The sequence below is a fragment of the Canis lupus genome, chromosome 17, assembly GCF_011100685.1.
Source record: "Canis lupus familiaris isolate Mischka breed German Shepherd chromosome 17, alternate assembly UU_Cfam_GSD_1.0, whole genome shotgun sequence".
In the NCBI taxonomy this organism is placed as follows: Eukaryota; Metazoa; Chordata; class Mammalia; order Carnivora; family Canidae; genus Canis; species Canis lupus.
In genome coordinates this window covers 38,831,678-38,853,975 of record NC_049238.1, presented here as the reverse complement: position 1 = coordinate 38,853,975, position 22,298 = coordinate 38,831,678, and the positions used below count along the sequence as shown (strand labels likewise).

At 38.1% G+C, this 22,298-nt stretch overlaps 1 protein-coding gene across 1 annotated transcript; it reads right to left on the bottom strand.

The window, feature by feature from the left end:
- Positions 1–4,024: 4,024 nt before the first annotated feature.
- On the bottom strand, positions 4,025–20,774 carry RNF103 (ring finger protein 103). The gene is made up of 4 exons (XM_038561527.1): positions 20,441–20,774; positions 17,913–18,052; positions 9,420–9,535; positions 4,025–6,040 (listed from the first exon to the last, which is right to left on the bottom strand). The coding sequence occupies exons 1-4, from the start codon at positions 20,664–20,666 to the stop codon at positions 4,465–4,467; spliced, it is 2,058 nt and encodes a 685-aa protein (XP_038417455.1). The 5' UTR covers positions 20,667–20,774; the 3' UTR covers positions 4,025–4,464.
- Positions 20,775–22,298: the final 1,524 nt, after the last annotated feature.

Genomic DNA, 22,298 nt, shown 5'->3' with positions numbered 1-22,298 from the left:
GATATGAAGAAGTAAAATGATCTATTATATACAAAACAATAAAAACTTTGAGTGAGAAAATGGTACAAAAAATTAAGCAAAGAGATTGCCTAAATAGGTCACTAATCAGTATACTTTAATTTTAGCAACAAGAATGATTAAAACACAAATGATTCAAAATGTCATTTTAACAATTAAACTTCAATTTTTTTCTTCTCTAAATTTTAATCAAGTCCAATAGCAAAAAAGGACCCAACACTTCACACTTCACCTCTACTACCTTTTGTCCCTTGGGTAGTTTTAAGGAATAATAAAATGGCCAAGAGGAAAAATGTGGGAGCAAGGAGAAAGATTACATGAATAATCTTCCAGGCTCCCAAATAATCTGAAGAAGAGATGAAAAGAAGTACATGACCACACACAAAAATAAATAAGATTTGTGTCTTAGAACAGGCCATAAATTTTGATGCCTTTGTCAGTACTAATGGGTACTAAAAATAGAATTCTTAAAAATCTTTCCTACCTAAACTAGATGGGTGGTAAAAAGTTTGGTAAATGACACAATTAAAACAGATTTTAAAAATTCAAGCCAGTAATTACTGTATGTCAACTCTGGGTCTAATATTTTAAGGATATAAATTAGAGCATTACTCCTGTCCTCAGGGATCTATCTTATCCTTAAAGACTTAACACAAAAACATGAAAGAAGACAGTAGAAAAACTTTTGAGAACACAATCATGTATCCTATTCTTACAGTGATCATGGTATCTCCCCTGCCAGGTAAGTATATCCTATTCTTACAGTTAACCAGAATTCAGTAACTACAAATCCCACATATTTGGAATCTTTAGTTCATTAAATTCAATAGGTTGCTCTATGAATTCAAACTTTCTTTTTAAACAGTTGAAGTTTAGAATCTGTCAACCTTGAATATTTCCTTCAATTCTCCACCTCCAGGAAAATCTGACAAATCATTATTTGCTATGCTTAACAATTAAGGGATGAGTCAAGCTTCCCTGGAGATCTGAGCCTCTGGCAATTATTTCCTCCCCGACTTCATTGTATTGTTTTTATTGTCATGTCTAATGTTAGAAATGTGTATCTATATAATGCCCTGCACTGCGGATATTTGGATGACTAGTGCACAGGTGCTACCTTAAAGTAGTTCACCCAAAAGAGGCACATTTAATACAACATAGCTAAGTATGACAGACCTGTGCAAGGTTTCGGAATATAAGCGGGGCATGTATCAAGAAAGGGCAAGGTGTCACTAAGATTAGAAGGGCACATATCAATCTGCTCCACTGTTGGTGATACTAAATTTGATCACTTGAGAAAGATGACAGCTGCCTGAGCTTTCACTGTAAAGATACTTTTGGCTCTTTATAAGCCTGGTATGGAAGGAAAAAATGGATAGAGGGGTAGAATTTCTGGATGAAATGGGATCTAGCCAGACAAATCAGAGAATGGGTGAGAGTGCTCGCTTCGGCAGCACATATACTAAAATTGGAGAATGGGTGAGAACACTAGGCAGAGGGGAAAGCAAATCACCAAAATGAGAAAAACTAGAGCATGGGCCTGGAGAGACAAGCAGTCCAGAGTGTGATGATGTGTCTAATAACTCCTCCAGGAAGATTATGAAGAGCCTTGAATGCTGGTTTTAAGGAGATTGGTTTATCTTCTAGGGAAGTAGTCTCCAAAGTGCCCTGGGATGCTAGAGAAATTTGAATGGTCTTAAAATGTCTATACATTTGTGTACATTTCATAATGGAACAATATTTTATGTCTATGATTCATTAACTGAAATCAGGACCCTAAGAGAAGGACTGGGGGTAGGGGAGACAATGAAAAGCTGTTTTACTTACTAAGTATTGAAAAGCACCCAGGAGAAGCTGTTCAGCAGGTGGCTGAATATAAAATTGGAGATCTGAAGAAGGGCCTTTGCCTGGACATGTCGACTGGGGACATCTACTGAAAACATGAAAGACCAGTGGACCAATGGAAGAACTTTGGGAAACACTAACATTTACAATAACATGATTACTTTTCTTCAAAAAAAAAAAAAAATTAAGAGCACAGGAGCAGTGTTTGCATTTTTATTTATAAATTTAAAGAGCTCCCAAATATTAAAGTAATAGTTGGTCCTTAATATTTTCATTAATGTATGAAAATGAGGCTCAGTCTACCACAAAGGGGGAAAAAAGGTTTCTGCTAGCAACCCAGCAGTAATTCAGAACAAGAAAACTATTTTCTTACCATTTTGGAGGGGCAGTCAAGAAAAGATTTTAAAAGTGTACCATGAAACTTAGATCTGATCACAGTGCTGGGCCAGGGGAAATACAGTTAGCCTGGAACACCTTGTGTCCCAAAGCAAGTGCTTCAATATTGAAAGGGACATATCAATAGCACAGAAAAGCTGGCCTAGAGGAGCTCCCACTTATCAAATTTGGGATGATTCAGACATCAAATAGAATAATTAATTTTAATACATTGAATATAAAAAGAAACTAAGCCCAATAATATTCAAAGTATGCAAGAAAGAAAAATGGAAAAATAGCTGTTCTTCACACACAAAAAAGTGCCAGCTAAAAAATATAGAATGAAGGATACAATTAGAAAAATCTCCATGTTATGGGGTGCCTGGGTGGCTCAGTAGGTTGAGCATCCAACTCTTGGTTTCAGTTCAGGTCATGATCTCAGGGTTGTGGGATTGAGCCTTGAGTCAGGCTCTGTGCTATGGGAGTCTGCTTGAGATTCTCTCTTTCCCTCTCCTTCTGTCCCTACCTCCCTATGCTCAGTCTCTAAAGTAAATATTAAAAAAAAGAAAAAAGAAAAAAGAAAATTCCCTTGATACAACTATTTAACAACTAATTTAGACTAATAATCATCAGTGGATGTTAAAACCATAGGGTTACTCACATCACACTGAATGTTACCTATACTGGAATTAAAATTTTTAAAAAATTGGATATGCACATAGCATCACAGGTTCTCTCTTAAGTGAAAAAGTATCTTAGAGTGGAAAAAAAGTCTTACAGTGAAAAAATATTTACTTTAACCAAATTTAGCTTCACCAATGATTGGTCAAACTGATACAAAGTGACTTATTTAGGTCATACATATGGGAGGTACCTATCATCCAGGCATATTGTTTAATTTGAATCTAATAATGAGGAAACAGACAAATCCAGAATATGGAACATTCTATAAGCCAACTAGCTTGTACTCTTCAAAAACTTATCAGGAAAGACTCAAAAACAAAGAACAGGGAACTGCTCTAGAGAAAAGGATGAAAGGAATAAGGCCAAACCTAATACATGAACCTTGCCTGAGGTTCATAATAAAACAAAAACATATAAAGACATAAAGGGCATATTGGCAGCAAGTAGAAAGTAGGGATTGTATATTAAATATTACTGAATCAATGTTGATAAATTTCTTGGGTAAGATAATGGTATTGTGGTTATGTAAAAAGAAGTTCTTGTTCTTAGAAGATACATGGTGATATATTCAGCAGCATGGAGATGACTAAAATTTATTTCCAAAGGGATCAGGAATAAACAAAAAACAACCAGAGAAAAGAAAGAAAAAAGATAAATATACATATAGAGAAGATAAAGGAAAGGTAACAAAATACAAACATCTGGTGAATTAGGAAATAGATGTTCATTGTATTGTTTTCATTTTTTCTGTAGTTTTGTAATTGTTCAAAATAAAAGCCAGGAAAAAAAAAAAGTAATCAATGTGTGGCTAATATGCTGATTGATTTTACTTAGATGAATATACTACTCATAAACGACTTAATACTTAAAGAAAAAAAAAAAAAAAAGCCCACCATGAAATTCCTTCCCATCAAAGCTGACCAAACTACAAGGCTGATTAATATCACCTCTGGCTAGTATCAGCAACATAATTTATCTTTTTGTTTTCACTCATTAGCCAAGGAACACATTTGACTTACCTGTGAAATTAACAAGCCAGCAAAACACCTATAGCATTCAGCCACCTCATCAAAAACAATTTAATATTGGGAAAGCTGTAATCTTCTGGTTTTAAAATAATTTATTTAATAGGTCTGTTTTAATTTCATGTCTCAGAGCATACATTATTTAACCAAGAGGTGCTGGACACAGATTGTAAAAAGGGAGGAAACATTTAGGATAAGAAACTGCCTCAATTCCATTAGAATTTGATCCTACCTTGTAAAGTCTTGCTAGGATAAATTTCTATCATACTTCTTTTGTGCTTACAAAAAACATTAACTTCTGAATTTCCAATGTTGTAAATAAAAATTTTTACAATTAAGTATGCATTCAATTGACACACAAGGCAACCAAGTAATTGTCATCAACATTAGCATAATGTGTATTTCCTGTCACTGCACTAACATTAAACTAAACTTCAAACCACAAAAACATTGTGACTAACATTAAAAAGGCAAGCTGTAAGATACTCAAAGCTTATAAAGGACAAATTGCACATGGTTAAGATGGGACATCATTTGACAAGGGCTGGTGTTGTGCATATGGCTGCTTTTTTTTATAGGAAGGCCACCGGCAAACAGGGCAACAGTGTCGGCCCCCAGCCAACCACATCACAATGCAATTCTGATGGAACACATGACCGCAAGGCAACCCCATTAGCAAACATCCATTTTCAAAATTCTCTAGGCAAACAACACATTCAGTACAGTGCAGCATATCAGCAGGCCAAGTTAACCAATCAGGTTCCATATCTTCATTAGCATTATATGATCCATATGACCTTCCCTTTCTTTCATATGGGCTGGTCTGACAATATTTATTGGCACATGAACAAGCCTCAGCATCACAGTGACTTGCTCTTCCTGGAGAATTGTGAACTACACTTTGTTTATCTTCAAATACTTCCTTCTCACTGCTAAAAATGTCTGTGCTCTCGCTGTCTGAGTCATTTTCAATATCTTGAGAACCTTCCAACATTTCCTCTTCAGACTGGACTCCAAGACATTTAAATCGCCACATTGGCAAATTTTTTATGTAATCAGTTGGTATCAGAGGATGAAGCCAAAGGTCAGGGAAAGCTAATCGCTCCAAGAATAAGTCAGGGTCTTCGTCCCAATCAGATTCTACAGGAAAGTTCTGAAAAGAAGCAATCGGGTGGAAGAGGTAGCTGGTGTACCAGTCCCACAGACTTGATAACCATTCTAAGTTATTGGCATTGACTTCATCATTGTTGTTGTTGCGCCGCCTCTTCTTCTCAAAGTAATCAATTAGTAAACCGTGTCCAAGATACGTACTGAGAAACAGGGCTGGGTGTGAAGAATAAAACATCCAGTCTGCCCTTACCCATGAAGCCAGTGTGGTTGTATTGGAATATCTCAACAATTTTAAGCTATATTCATAAAAACTATCTAAGTAAGGGAGCTGTAAAAAGCCCAACACAGGTAGCCAGGAAATAATTAATAGAGAATTATATGTCCCTAAAGTGCTTATGAGAACCACAAATCGCTTTATGGTTGCTCCTTGTGTGATAAATAAGTCCATCCAAGCCATAAGATTAACTAGAACCAAGCTCAAAACAAACAGATCATTTACTTCAGGTTGCAATGAGCGCAAAAATGAATCCATGGCCTGAAGGGATATAAATTCACCTGTGTGGTTTCCATATCTGTAAATTCCTTCAGGAGTTCTAAGAATATATGATGGCATGTTATATACACCAATATCTGTCATATAACTCTTGTTGTCCCAATTTTCCACATTAACAAAAATAAACTCAACTCTTCCAGTAAACTTTATACTTAGTGCAGAGAAGAAAGCTGGGGGTTGGTCAAGGTTTGCAAATAGGTATATTTTTACCCAATATTGATCACTTTTATTCCATTCTTCTTTCAAATGTTCAGCATCATAAATGGTTTTGATCCGAGAAGCCGCATGAGCAGTTATCCACTTAAAAATGTGCTCTACTTCAATTTTGTGTCCACTATATTCTTTAAGCATGACTTTCCCTTTAGAAGTGCTAGTTTGTGGGACAGACATAATGAGTGTGGATCGTATCCAGCCTCTTCTTCTGCAGTATCTGTAAGAGAGTAAACCATAAGTAAAAGCCAGGCTGGCAGATGAGCTAGTTTGCTCATCTTCACTGTTGCACAATTTGTTTCCCCCTAACAAATTTTTTTGGCACTGAAAGATACTCTGCCCAAAACCAAATAACCTCCAAATAATCAAAAGTGGTATCAATACCTGGCAGTTGTACAAGAACGAAAGCAAGCTCTCTTTTTGTAGCTTTGTTTCCTGTTTCTGGTTTGTTTTTTATAGAAGAGTTTAGTCAAGGAAATCAACAAATACTTTAGCATCTATTATGTAGCTACTACTTCATTATGTGCTTATAAGATCCAAAAGAAAATAGGAAAATAATTCCTGCTCGAAAGGAATTTAAAATCCTATTAAGAAAAAAAAAACCCAGAAGTATAAAATCATATATATTCAATTACTAATGTAAAAGAAGTTCAAAAATAGGGAATATCACAGAGTTTGAGCTAGTGAAGATTTCATGAAAGGTTTAGGAAATGAATGAGGTCTTGAAGGTGGTTAGATTCAGATGGCCAAAGAAGAGAGAACAGATTATCCCACATGCAAGTCCCTGACTTGAACTCAAGTTCCTTGAGTGTAAGAGCCATGCTGCACCCATTTATTAACTCAAGCATCACAGGTTCTGTTACAAAGTAATAAACAAAAGTTCACCTAAGAAAGATCAAGTCCCATGCTTTTTATATTCTCTCATCTCTTTAATGAAGATCATGAAGAGGAGTATTTAATACAGATGAAACAAAGTAAGTTTTCAGATTAAGAAGAGATTCATTAAGAAGAGATTCATGGGCAGCCCCAGTGGCTCAGCAGTTTAGCCCTGCCTTCAGCCCAGGGTGTGATCCTGGAGACAGGGGATCAAGTCTCACATCAGGCTCCCTGCATGGAGCCTGCTTCTACCTCTGCCTGTGTCTCTGCCTCTCTCTCTCTCTCTGTGTGTCTCTCATGAATAAATAAATAAAATCTTAAAAAAAAAAAATTAAAGAAGAGATTCAGTTAGAGGATGAGTAAGTATAGAAGAATTTAACTAAAATTAAATCATCTGCTTATATTTATCCAGTGTGGTCATCACTCCAATCCTTTTGGAAATGGACAAATTCTTGCTATACTATTTGCGACATCACTCTCCCCCTAAAAACTAGATAAGAAATGAAAGGAAATACTGAAAAATAAAGACTGTCGTATGACAGTGGAGAAATTTTAAGTGCATTTTCCTTTTTTAAATAAAAAGTATTTTTTTTCCCAAAAACTTACCATGCAGAGTTTTCTGGTGTGTAAATTTATCTCAATAAAGATGAAAAAAAGAAAATCTACCATATGAAGGTACATTTTGTTCATTATAGATTTATAAATGTATGGTAATAAATGTTCAACTTATTTTCCTATTAAAAATATTTATATATATGTCCTAAGTGTTATCCTTTACTTAATAAACACAGATTACATCTCTGTGTGTGTGTCTATATATTTATTTATTTTTTATTTTAAATAATCTCTACACACAATGTGGGGCTTGAACTCACAACCCCAGGGATCAAGAGTCGCATGCACCTCTGACTGAGCCAGCCAGGTGCCCCAGCATGAATTATATTTTATTTAAATAAGCACACTACACATTTATATGATCAGACTGAAAGTCTCAACGTATGTCATATGATTTTATAACGATAATAAAATAAGTTGTATCTCAGAAATTTTGTGATATAACTTCAGATATATGAAGATAGCATGTTATGTCATAAAGACAAGGTTAGTAATGACTCTGAGATACTGTCTGGGTGACTCAGAATCACAGACCACAATTCAGCTTCTTGTTGAGTTGATTCACTTAACAGGATAGATTCCATTAATATCAATATTGCCCTAAGTGGTTTGAGAATTATGAATTCCTATAAGGAAAATATCTTTTATCCTTTAACACTGTGTTCATATAATGCAAAGTAGTAATTCATTGAATTTTTACCCTCTGCTCCCCAAAGCAACAAGTTAAATAAATTGCTTTATTTACATCTTAAATATCTTTAAGTAGCTTTAATTTTTAAATTTCACATGATACTTGTGATGACATATTTCTACTCTCGGTCATTCTTTTTATCTTCCTATAACTACATCAGAGAATACTGGCTTCTGAGTTATGACATAAATTGAATGCCAATCTTTCTGACAGAAGACCTACTGTGTAAAACAGGCAAAGAAGGACTTAGTGCATACATTTCTTCATGTATGTGCTTTCTTTTCAGGGCTAAGTGATAGCTTTAACTTTCTAGACTGAATACCATGAAAATAACTCTAGTTCTTAAACTAAACCTTCCAAGATTCTTAGAGAATTTGAAGACTAAAAATGATAGAAAATATGGTTAGTGAGTTTGTTACTCAAGTTTATGTGACATGTGGTACTTAAAAAGAAACCTTAGTATTTCTGTTTATATAATGTGGTTTCTTCAGAGATCATTGGTCTCCTTGGCCTTTCAGGCCTGCTCTCCAATCTCCCCTTCACTTTTCCCTTCTCTGCTTATTCCACTGGCCCTCTACCCATTTACTCTCACCAAAGGCCCTCCCGACCCATTTGCCACTCAGCTCCTGCAATTCCAATGTGGAGCTGCTCTTTACTATCCCCCATCTCTCCAACCCTCCAAAGACATACCCCACCTTGTTTTCTACTTTCTCAAAGAAAAGAAAAAAAAATATAGACCTAACAGAGGGCTTTTTAGCCTTGTAAGCTATATTGCTTTCTTGAGGGAATGAAAGAAATTACAGCCAGGCAAGCTGAGTATACTTGCAGGGAAATATTATAACTGCTGCCCAGCAGAGTCAGGTGGCGCCCAGAGGTGGTGGTCTTGAACATTCTTAGAGGAGCTAACAAAGTCAGGAAAGTACTGCTGTACAATGAGACCAACACATCTGAGGAGGCTGCCCTGAGGCCATCCTAGAGAAGGAACTCCAGTAAAGAAAGCAATACAAACACTGGGTTTAGGGAAAAGGACATTTCTAGGGGTAATTATAGGGCAGATAGAAATAAGTGTCTGCTTGCAAAGTGGAGGTCAGAATTATGACAAAAGATTTCAATCAGCACAAGCTATAAATGTGCCGAAGTCTTTTGGGAGGAAATTGAAACCAAACTGACTGAAGGCATACTCTTAAGAGTCACCCCCACTAGAAAGAATACAGAAGAATGACATAAAGAAAGACATTTCAGAAAGAAAGTAAAAAACTGCCAGTTTATCAAAAACTATTGATCAAGCACCTGGGTAACAGTGTGCTAAACATTATAATTAGCTTTCAGTTCGAATAGGCTTCTTATATCATTGTCTTCATTAATTAAGACAATTCTGGTCAGATCTCAGATTCTAAGAATTGCCTAATCAACTCACCTGGGGTCACTGGAACAATTAAAAGTGCCTGTACGTATTCCAAATCTTGACACCTTTTTCACCATTTTCTCCCAGTGGATTTTACCAACCAAGGGACTTCTGTCATTTGCTATGACCTATTTGTCCAGAAAGAAAAACAGAAACTTTAATTACCTAAAATGAAGTCAAACCAACCATTTATTATCTATAATATATCTTTACCTTTTGCAAAAAGATTCTGTTCCTGGTTATATCATCATTGCAATTCTCGTAGAAGGAAAAAATGTCCAACTGAAAAGGCTTAAAACACTGAATACAGTGCATTAACCTTCCACACTCTGTGGCAGTAGAGGGAATCAAAACAATATTAAGAAGCTAGCCACATTCTCCAACCTGTAGCCTATTCTCTAGAAATAAGTTACACAGGAAGAAAATGGCCTTTGGAGGCATTTCTCTGCTCTAAAAATTTAAAACAATAATCCAAATATAGCTTACTAGAAATTATCACATGTGGGTTCAATGAGTACAAATTTCACTTTTTTGAAGTATAATTATGGAGCCAAGAGTCAAACATATGTTTTCTATTAAACTATGCTTTGACTAAACCAATACTACTTCTATGGCTTTTTCTTAACAACCATGAAAAGGTTCTAACATATAAAAAGAATTACCATAATGAATTCTATGCTCTTGAACTTCTTCAAATTTGCAAATAGCTTTTAAACACAATTAAGATTGAGAAAAGTAAAAGATTTTTTTAAAAAGAAAAAAAAACTGTAAGTTAACCTTCAAAATGTATAATGCTTTCTTAGCCTTTCTAATTGTTAACACCTTTTCCTTTTATTCCCTAATCTTCCTGCTTTGAATGAGGCAGGACTTTGACAGACATAGGAGTAAAAAACAAAATTAAATGTTAAAAACAAAAACACAAAAACAACTAAATGGGAATGTAAAGGAAAGCCAAAATGTCTGAAGTCTTCATGAAACCATCTGTTTGATTTATTTTAAACCCAGGGTATATAGGCCAAGTTTATTTTAACAAATGCTATGTAACTGATGTTATCTAATTCAAAATTACAACACAATACTCTGGGGTCCGTTCTGGGAGGAAGGGACATTTTCATGTTCACAAAGCCTCCAGGAAGTGAAATCCCAGGTGTGTGTGTGAAATGAGTGCCAAGATATACTCCCTGGGAAACACAGGAATGGTATAGCTACCTCACTGTGGACTCTCTGCTGGGAAGCCTAACAAATTTCAAGGGCAGCAGAAAGAGAGCACATAGTGGTGACAAGTAACTTAAACTTCACTTTATAGGCACACAGATCACTGTCCACTAATCTCTGCTGTATACCATTGCTATTACCATATCATCCCCACATCTACAGACATATATGCTATATGTAACATTTTGTAATGACTCTGATGCTTCGTAAATACACAAACACATACACAATTTAGGGCATTAAACAAATGGTTTTGATGTGCTTCTTAGTGAAAATAGATGGCCTTATTGAGGGAGACACAAGTTATTATTAATTTTTTTTACGAGTTATTATTTAAATGCTTAGATGACTGAGGTAAAAAGAGGATAATCTGAGGACATGAAAGCTCTTTCTGAGGAGGTTCATGCCAGTTACATTACCCATTAAGTCCCTAACTCATTTTTCCACAGTCCAAAAGGGCTAGATATATTTTAACTGAATAGTCAGGAAGAAAAAGCAGGGCAGATATTTCTTTTCTTTTTTTTTTCCCTACTACTCAAGAGTCAGTATTGTATTTCTTTCCATCAAGTAATCAAGGAAATCTTGAACTTATTTTTCAGGTTACTGAGAAAGATTAAGAAGTTTCTGTCCAATCATACCACCATACTCCCTACTTCTTCTAAAGAACTCTTAAAGAACTTCCTTTTCACTTCCATTTCCTGATCAAGGCTGCAAATAACCCAAACATTTCAGGTCAGTGTTTATAACAACATTGCATCAAGGGGTTAAGATGCTGCTTTATTCAATGGAGTAAGTATGGCCCTAAGTCTAGGAGCATCTTTCAGGGAAGATCCTGACCATTGTACAGGTATTTTTCAGACTTACAAAAGCTCCAATGCTAGGAAAGGAAGTAGGAATGAGAGGGGTTGTCGGTAGACACTGCTGGTTACAGCACAGACAATACAAGTCTGTGATCAGAATGGGAACATCTGAGTAGGTACATGACAATGTTTAACCCTAGGGCCTTTTTTATTCAGCAAGCTGTTCCCTCACCTGCTTTTGAAGAGTTTAATGATCCCTAACACAGAGAGCCATGCAAAAACAAAAACTCCCCTAGGCATTAATTGCATGAAAGCATTTTATTTGACTTGAAAGTTACATTTATATAATTAGAAACAGCTCTGTTCAATGCCCTATATAGTTAGATCATTCAACTAAAGGTTTAACATAAATTTTGTAGAGGCTGAATTAAACCACCACTACACATTTTAATATTTTCACAAAATAACTCATCTGGCTGAGTCACATGGTACAATCAAATACTCTAACCTATTACTACTGGGTCACACCATTAAGAATTCCCAACTTACAGCTCATATCCAAAAGTATGCACGATGATTCTGAGTGGCACTCACACTGCTCATCTTATTAAAAGCAGAGACATATTCCTCAGCAGTTCAAGAAGGATGTTGTGTTCTCTGTGGGGAGTATTTTCAGAGACTAGAAAAAAACTAGATCAAAGTACAGCCTGAATTCCAAGTCTGGAACAGAGTTGGCAGCATAGGCTGGAAGTGAAGGAATCTTTCCCTCCTCCTTCCCAGGTTATCTGCCTCTCTAACTGGCATTCCTATACTTGTTCACCATTGCATTTCCTACAGCTAGTATAGTGCCTAACTCATTTGGGTGCTCATTAAATATTTATGTAGAACTAAATTATTTCAGCTTTTTACATCTTAGTAACTTCATTCTTTTACTTCTGACTAAACATGTTCTCGAAAGCCACCAACTTTTTGGTATCTGTTATAAGTCCCTTCCCTAGCAACCTGTCATCTGGAATATTTTCTGGACAAACATTAGCATAAATACTACCTTGCTATGCAATTGCATATCAATGTTCTTGATCCCAGTCAGACATAAGGACTTTCAATTCAATGAATTTAAAAATATACTTTTCTCCAGGAAAAAACTACCACAATTTTCCTACATTCCATTTCACTAATAGAGTTCTTTAGGATTTCTCAAGATGCTAGCACCATCATGGACCATGTAACTCAACTGAAAGATACTTATAAACTAAGATTTTTACTGGTCTACACATTTTAGTAAACCAAACTAAGCTGTCTTATGGCACAGGCTATAGGTTATTTATCTTTGTGCCCTCAATTCTAATCACAAGGTTCAGCTGGCACACATTAGATTTCAATAAATATTTGTTAGATGGTTAGATGAATGTATAAAACCAGTGGTTTGCTGGTAGATGTTTAACAACTAGCTCTCCAAAATAAAAAGGAAATTCTGATTTCTATTACTTGCTGATTTCCTAGGTATAAATACTCCCATATGGCTGATTTCAAGTTACCAACATGTTATCTCTAAACATGGGAGTTGGGAAGGGATGTTAACAATCACCCTTCATGAAACAGTATGAGCTGCCTCCACCACACCATATACACAACTGTGTTGGACAGTGTGTGATATTAAATCCCATATTTTCTGAAGTCAACCTTGTGTAGTCTAGTTAATCTTACAAAGAAAAACTGAAAAACAAAAAAACAAACAAACAAAAAAAGAAAAACTGGACCTCAGGTTATTGTTTATTCCCTTGCATGGGTATTTTAAGTGTACACTGGTATAAGAAAAAAACGTGTATTTTTGCCTAATTTTTAGAGGTGAATTTTATTACTAACCAGAACATCTGCCATATAAGTTTAGGCTAAATTAAATAACAAAACTCCATAGAACAGTAATGCTGGGTTATGATATTTTCTGCATCTCAATATTTCATTATTTATGGGGAGTTTCTACTTTCAAAATCATAGACCAACTTAAATAAATATATGCAAATTATATAAAATCATTAAAAGTGAGGACAAGTGATTGACAGAAACAAAATTCAGTGGTATTTAATTATTTCTTTGGTATCCCTACTAGCTTTCTTTATGAGTAAGCAGAAATAAAAGTTTTTCATCAGTACAAAATAAACAATAAAGTAGCTTGCCATGTACTTCACTTTTATAATAGTGTCAAGAAAGGAATGAACAGGTTAAAATCTCCCTGAACAAAAGTATTGTCTAGAACAAAGGTAAATAAGTTTTAAGACAGCTATTAACATTTTTTTAGCCAAACAGGAAATATAACAACAATATTTCAGTAAATATTGACCCAAAGCTTTACTTTAGATCACATGATGCTTTTTCACTGCTATCTCAATTCCAGTGATGTTAAATTCCTTATGATGGGGATAAAGCCAGTTGGGAACAAATATCACAGTCCTTCTTTGAACACGGTCAAAAAAGGGAAATAGAAATGCTAAGATAAACCCATAAAACCCACGGAGCATGGTAGCTTTCCACTTCAGAAGCCTAGCCACTGTTCCATCTACCTCTCTAAGAGTTTTCTGAAGAAAAAAAAAAAAAGTAACTGTCTTCAATTTATGCTACTCAGAAGACTGGGTGGTGGTAAGATCAAAGAATCCACAACACTGAAAGATAACTAATGAAAGATATGAACTGAGGTTAAGAACAAAGCAGGAAAACTTAAATTTGTTAGAACTATTAGGAAAAGAAAGAGGACTCAGTTGTTCCATGAGTTACATAGTATATTGATGATAAAGATGTCCCATATGTGTTGCTGCCTGGAAAACTAAAATTAGTTCTTTTTACCTCATATTATAGAGAATACAGATAGACATGGAAAAGCTTGACATGCAATGGAGCATCCTAATACTCTGGTTCAATGTAAGGTTAATTCATGAGCATCAATATATCTTAAAACATTTGAGGAGAGAAAGATATAAAGACCATTAACATGCATCATTCAGAAAGTAAAAGTGTGAGTTGCCCAGAAGATAGAAATCATAAGAAATATAGGATGAACTAAATAAATTATACAAATTCACTTTTCTCGTGTAGTGTCATCATTCCACATGTAATGTCACCAAAAAAGATAAATCAACCTAGATTACCAATCCATTCCAGAAAAATAATGAGCTAACCATGTGATGGAATAGCTAAGTCATATACCCAGTTATTAAAGTCACACTTTCCCTAAATAAGTAAATCTAGACATCCTTTCAATGACATCACTTAAGAAGTCTAAAGTGCTAATTATCAGTCGAATGCCATCTAACTACATTTTTTCTCAATAAATACAAAAGAAAACCATAATTCATAATTTCTCCCAGAAAAATGCGAGAAAAAGACCTCTGATATGCTAAATATTTCTTACACAGGAAACCTAAAATAAAGGCAATCTGAAGAGGATTGAACTGGCTGGGATCTATGCGCACTCAAAAATTAAAAAAAAAAAAAAGAGCAAACTAAAATTAGCTTCTTCTAAAATAAATAGAAAAGAATAATTCAAATTACTAAAAACAGGATTTTTAAAGTTTCCTTTCACAAGAGATTAGATAAACATGACCTGAACTGAAACAGTGATGAGCAACTGAGAGAATACTTATTTTCTAACAGACATTTCAGACATTTTCAATTTAAAAACAAAAAAACAATAGGTTTCTTTTAAGAGCTTAAACCAATGTCTGTGCTGATTAGGTTAGCTGGTGACTTCAGAATGCCTGAAGACATAGTTTCAATCTCAATCTTCTCGGTTGTCCTGGCAAGAGACTGTTCTAACCTAAGCCAGCCATCTGACATATGTAAGCCACTGGCCCCAAGGGACACAAGCCAGACACTGGTGATCAGTGCAAGTCCTGAAAGTCACTGGAAAATTAAGTGTATGTCCTATTACCAAAACACATGGAAAACTATATAAATATATTCTATTTTTCTTAGGAGTCATTTTTTAACTACTAATATCTTGTGAGGCTTAACAAATTTTCAGAGGAAAATAATTTAATGATTAAAATTTATAATGTTTACATTCACTATCATTCTTTATCTGTTCTTCATTTCATTCAAGCGTCACCTTATCAGAGAATTTTTTTGCCACTCTGTCTCCTTACCTTACTTTTCTTCTTAGCATTTTCCACTAATTTGATGCTATATTAAATATTTACTTATTTATTGCCTACCTCTCCCAACTGGAAAGTGAGAGCAAGGACTTAGCCTTGTGTATGTTCCTGGTATATTTCCAGAACCTGGCATACAACTAACTGCTAAATAAACTATTTGAATTTTGTCACATTATTAACAGAGTTTAATCCATGTTTATCTTTATTTTTTTTTTTTAAGATTTTATTTATTTGAGAGAGAGTGCATGTCCATGAGTTGAGGAAGGGGCAGAGGAGGAGAGGGAGAGAGAATCCGAAGCAGGCTCTACACTCAGTGGGGATACAGGACTTGATCCCACAACTGCGAGATCATGAGCTAAACTGAAACCAAGAGTTGGAGGCTTAACCGACTGAGTCACCCAGGACCCCCATGCTTATCTTTTTTTTTTTTTTTTTTAAGATTTTATTTATTTGATTGAGAGACAGGACACGTGCATGAGTAGGAGGAGGGGGAGATGGAGAGGGAGAAGGAGACTCTCCCCACTGAGCAGGGAGCTGGATGTACGGCTCCATCCCAGAACCCTGAGATCGTGACTTGAGCCAAAGGCAGACACTTAACCAACCGAGCCACCCAGGCACTTCTATCTTTAATAGAACATTAAAGAGGAGTAGATCATTTACAAGCAAGAATATACATTAAGTAGTGAACCAGAATGTATTCATTGTTTATAGGTAGAATCCTATATACCAAAAAAATTTCTTGACTTTTGACATGGCTTTTCCAAATTTGGAAGGTATTCAGTATCTATTATTCATCTCTATGGGATCATTCAATGTATGGACAAATATTTAGAGAACACAGGTACATAGGACAGGCTATTCAACTCAACCTCAGTAAATAAAACTAAAATTATCAAAACCAATCAGTCTTTCTTGATCAGACCATAAGATATAAGTATCTGGGAAAAGAAATGGAATAACTATTTACTTATAAATTAAAGTTTTAGAGATACTAGTTTATTTCTCAATATCAATTAATTCACAGAGAAATAAACTAGAATTTGATGGTAACATATAGACTAACATAACATAACACATAACCTCCCAGATTCTCCTTTTGCTGAATTTAAAAACTATAGAATTAGATTATTTGGCAGGTAAAAGGTCAAACACAATAGGAAGACTGCATGTAAACGAAGTCATGAATAGCTAATGTAATCACCTGAAGAATTCCTAAAACTCAACTCTTTAGCCCCATGCACAACAGTATTATTCCAACCTCTTTAGATGTATATATTTTATTTGTGGCCAAGTACAACAAAAAATCTGTCTATCCACAATTATATTGCAAATCTATGACAGGATCAGATCTGCATGTAAGGTCTCTGAACTCAGATTTTTCTACTATATTTTGATGTCATTGTTCTCAGTAAGAAATATGAAGAAGCTATTTTGATTTTTTATACTCCAGGTCAAACTTAGCCAACCCCAGTGTGGAATGATAACAGTACTGGACAAGAAATCTGGGGTCCTGGGACTGGATACTGATTCAATAATCATAATTTTAGCCAAAATCATGCTGTTAGTTTACTTGATATTTTAAGTGGTCTTATATTTTTAAAAATTTAAATAACTTTAGCTTGCCCTCAGTAATATTTATGAAATTACATGTTCAATAGAATATTGACTTTTCTAATTTGCATTAAAATTCATAAATGATAATATGTGCCCACTCATTTACTATGAGTGGTACATGAACCACACTTTGGGAAGCATAAAAGACTAAGTTTTAGACCCTTCATAACTCTACAACTTTAACATGCTAATTAAATTTCACAGTTTTGATATCACAAGGGCTAGGGTTTAAAATGATCACTTCATCCAATTTTGTAAGCAAAGCAACGAGCACTTCCCACCATTCCCCACAGTATCTCTTCCCCTATAGTCACAAAGTTGGCTATTGGCCTAATAGAAGGATTCTCTTACTTTTACTTCACGGTTCTTCATTTAGATACAAAAACCATTTGGATCACTGAATTAAAAACTGGAGTTCACCAAAACTAAAACGTAATCATTCAACATAAGGGATATATCTGTGTTTCTTACTTTAATGAAGATCCAACGAGTACAATGGATTTGTTTCTGCTGATTCTAAACAAAACAGTCAACTCTCTTTCCCCAAAGCTTCCTCTCTCCCTCTTCAATTTTCATTTTCCTTGGTCTATAAAACCAAGACACCAGAGCCGCCCTATGAGGACTGAGTTTTGTTTAAGAAAAACATGACACAAGTATAAAGGAGTGCCACCAGCTGTTGTATACTATTTTGGTAAAAATAATTTCACTTCTATCACTGTTTCTGATACCTGAACTAGCCAGATGCCATCTTTTGTGTCTTCTACAAGCTCATAGAAGTGCATTTCACCACTGAAATTGGTACTAGAAACGGATTCAGATGCTTCCTCTTCCTTGAGTGCAGAATAGAGCTCACCTTCCATCAAGTCACCTGAAGAAAGGAAAAAACACTAGTAAAATTTCAAAAATTCTACATTCCCAACTTCAATGATTAATTTCATTTTACACCATTAAAACTCATGTAACAATACTTCCATTTCAGTCTATAGAAAAGTAGAACCTGAATACATCCATTTAAGATTCACTCAATAGATATGTCATAAGAACCTACTATGTGGGACACCTGGGTGGCTCAGCAGTTGAGCGTCTGCCTTTGGCCTAGGGCATGATCCCAGGATCGAGTTCCACATCGGGCTCCCTGCATGGAGCCTGCTTCTCTCTCTGCCTCACTCTGTCTCTCTGTGTCTCTCATGAATAAATAAATAAAATCTTAAAAAAAAAAAAAAAAAAGAACCTACTATGTGTCAGACAAAAACGAACAGACAAAAATCCATCTTCTCATGGAGCTTATATTCTAGTGGAGTCATCACATAATTCATTAGGAAATTAAGTAATTTCCTGGTAAGTCCAAAAAGCCATCACAGTATTATTTAGTTTTGTGTATAACATATCCAGGCATCAAATAATTTTTAAACAGTATAATTTACATACTTCTGACTTACAAGATTTAGAAACGGGTTTACAGAACTTCCCATCACCATCTTCTTAAAATAGTAATAGGGCTTTATAAGACTTGAAAGTTAGATATAAAAGATTACTTATAAGAAAAATACTCAAACTTAGTGTAAATTGAGAGCTTGTATCATCACATAAAAAGTAAACACTAACATCAAATTATTTTAATTTTTGTCCTAAATGTGAAAACAAGCATGACAGCAGTAAAATCATTTACAACAAATATTTAAATGATAAAGTTAAATTGCTATACCAAGACCTCTGCTATAAAATGTATGAAGTGAGTCATATTTTTGTGGGCTGTGTGTATTCTTTAAATGATATGTGCATTGTTTGTACACTCAAAGTGACAAGTATTTTCAGGCCCAAAGGAAGCAACACTAAATAAAAGTCAAAAGAGAAAAGTGTTACTAAATTTTTTTTTGCCATGTGAAATGATTTGGCTTTGGCCAAATCAAAGCAGTTGAGACTTCTAAACCTAGAAAATTCATTTATTAGGGATCTATTTTACTTCATTTCCCATCCCCCCCGCCCCCGCAGAAGTAAGTCACCATAAACCAATCAGTAAACAAGAGGCAAGAAAAAAAAAAAAAAAAACAAAACAACCCTGATTTTATATTTTCTCTAAAAAAAAAGTATCACATCTACAGAAGGTTCCCTCCTCTACCCTAATTGTGAGATACAAATCTGATCATGCTTAACCTGCAAATATGTGATTGCTAAACTCTTCTGGAGTTAGTATTCTTGTCTATCACACAACATGGCTATAGAGTACTAAATAAGGAAAAAAAAAAAACTGTCTTGTAAAAGACACAGTAGACATTTATACTTGAAACAACAAAAAAGATAACCATCAGTTTCAACTGCTTCCTACAGCAACCCAGAATGTCTTTCTCAAGTTACAGTACATTCCCCTTCTAGGACATTTACCTAAACAAAGATATATTTTGTCCAGGAGTGAAAAAAAAACTAACCATATTTCTTATTCAATCCTACCCCCAATCCAACAGTTACTGACAACGCATAAAGATGCTAAATAAATATTGTCTTAGTACTATTTCAATTCTATTTCTCTAGCCACTTAACTTGATGCAGCAGTGTGTGTGACCTCTAAAAGGAAGGAAAGGAAAAAAAAGTTTACATCCAAGACATAAAGATTTAAAAAAAAAAAAAAAAAAAAAAAAAAAACCCTGAAACATAAACTCTTCCAAAACAAAACAAGGTAGGCATTCACAAAACACATCCACTTTATATTTTCCCCAAACATAAAGCATGAAAAGCTAATAACGTACAGTGTACACTTCCTCTTTATCTAAACTCCTTATTTAAAATTTAAATCTTAGCCCTACATGCCTCTTTGATACTAAGCATTCCGATATTTTTCCTTACTGATACCATGCTAATACCATCCTGACAAATACTGCTATCTACAGACAGCGTCTTGGGGTTTTCCTTTTCTTCTATCCCTGTAAGTTTCAACGGACAAATGATGCTTTCCAGGCTGTCCGTAACCGGTGGACATTCCCTAAATTTTAAGAAAATCGTTTCTTAGTAAGCAAGCCGTGCTAAGAAGCTGCACTTAGACCGGTTATTTGAAAAACAAACAAACCTTAAAGACACGGCAACACCCCTACAAATAATTCCAGCCGCCTTCTCAAAACTGGGACTTCTTTCTTTTTCTTTTTTTTTGGGTAGAAAACCCGGGCAGCTCTGGGAGTAGCCTGGTTAACCCTTCCGGGGAGGGGACGCCTCACTCCAGAGGGACGCACACTCCGCCCCGGCCACCGGGCACCCCGATACTCGCCTGACTTTTCCACCAGCTCCCGGACATCCTTCTTCTCGGGCAGCCCCGAGTACCCCAGCCCCCGGCACTCCAGGATGGTCTTCAGCTTCTTGAAGCTCAGCGCCACCGGATCCACCAGCTGGGTGGCAAAGATGCCGGTTTCGTACCACACAATGGCCTCAAAAAACCTGGCCAGGACGAACAAGACCAGAAAATAGAGGAGCAGGAAGAAGAGCTTCAGCCACATCTTCGCCTCCGTCTTCTCTCCTCCCAGAGAGCTCGAGGACGAAAACAGAAGGGCGCGGCGCGGCGCGGGGGCGCGGGGAGCGGGGCGCGGGGCGCGGGCACTGTCCCGGCGGGGCCCTCCGCCGCCCTCACTGGCGCGCCATCGCCGCCCGGGGGCCGGGGGCCGGGGGCCGGGGGCCGGGGGCCGGGGCTTCGGCTACCGCGCGGGGGTGAGAAGACACGACGGGCACAGGCGCAGGGCCGCGCGCGGGGCCTTCCAGCCTGGAGACGAGGAGAATGATGGGGGAGGGGGGGGCCTAAAAAACCCCCATCAGTCCAACACCGAAAGGAGCGGGGCGCCGAGGGACGCTCCCCGGGCGGCGGGTCGGCCTCCCAGCCCCGTAATCTCAAGGGGGAGGGAGGAGCCCCCCGCCCCCGCCAACCATTCAGGTCCACAAAGGAAGCAGGGTCCGGGCGGGAGGCCGGGGCCGGAGGGGCAGCGGCCCGGGAGGCGGTTGGGCCGGCGGCGGCGGCGGGCGGTCAGGCGGGCGCGGCGCTCGGCCTGGCGAGGCCCCGGGCCCGGAGCGGGGAGGAGCGGCCGCCGCAGCGCCGCGCCCGGCGCCCAGGCCCCAGGCCCCGCCGGCCGCCCAGGCTCCGCGAGAGGCGCGGCGGGCGCGGCGGCGGCGGCGGCTGCGGCGGGCGCGGCGGCGGCGGCGGCGGCTCCAGGTTCTCTCGGGCCGGCGGGCGGCGCCGCGGCCCGGCCCGGGAGGGGGCGGCGCGGTCTCCGCAGAGAGAAATAGGGCGCGCGGGCCGACGGTCCGGGAGAAGGGAAGCAAAAATAGGCCCGAGACGGCTCCCTGGGCGGCTTCCTGGCCACGCAGCACCCGCCCCGCTCAGCTGGGCGGCGCGGACCTCGGCCGCCGTCCCAGACGCCCCCGCCACCTCGCGAGGCCGCCGCAGCCGCCTCGGGAGCAGAGGAGCAGCTGAGGCCGCTGCCCGGGCCGAGACATAACAACTGACGTCGACGGCGGGGCGGGGCGGGGCGGGGGTGGGCGGGGCGGGGCCGGGGTGGGCGGGGCGGGGCCGGGGTGGGCGGGGCGGGGCCGGGGTGGGCGGGGCGGGGCCGGGGTGGGCGGGGCGGGGCCGGGGTGGGCGGGGTGGGGCCGCGGGGGAGCGCTCGCCGCGGCCCGGCGCTGGGGAGAAGCGGGTGCGCAGGGCCGAGCGGCGGCTGAGCCTGCGGGGCCGCAACCTTGCGGGGCTTCGGCTCCCGAAGTTGCCTCTCCAGTGTCTTCTCCGCTCCCTCCTTTTGCCCTGGAGACGTTCAGTACGTTATTTTGGCCAAGGGTTGGACTTCGGACTCTTGTCGCTTGGTGTATTCTTTTTTTGTACAAATAGGGCAGTTAATGATCCTCTTAAAGCAATCGGTAAAACTGGGTGAATACGTTTATGTGAGGCCCTGGGGAATTGGAAAAAATTTGGGCAGTGTTGTTTTGAGGGGGTAGAAAGCAATGATTTTCCGTTTCTCCGTGCAAATGTAGTTTGGACACAAACGTGTGTTGGAGGAGGTTTGGCCAAGACGGGAGCTGGAACTAGGCCGACTTACCGCGTAGGATTTTTTCCTCCCCCTCTTCAATGTTAGGGGTGTTAAAAGCCA

What these genes read in the sequence shown, in the direction of transcription:
- RNF103 (XM_038561527.1), bottom strand. Translation starts at nt 20,666, where the DNA reads ATGTGGCTGAAGCTCTTCTTCCTGCTCCTCTATTTTCTGGTCTTGTTC. An exon ending in GGAGCTGGTGGAAAAGTCAG is followed by an intron (nt 18,053 to 20,440) that starts GCGAGTATCGGG and finishes TCCTTTCTTCAG; the next exon opens with GTGACTTGATGGAAGGTGAG. An exon ending in AATTGTTCCAGTGACCCCAG is followed by an intron (nt 6,041 to 9,419) that starts GTGAGTTGATTA and finishes ACTCTCTTACAG; the next exon opens with ATACTGCAGAAGAAGAGGCT.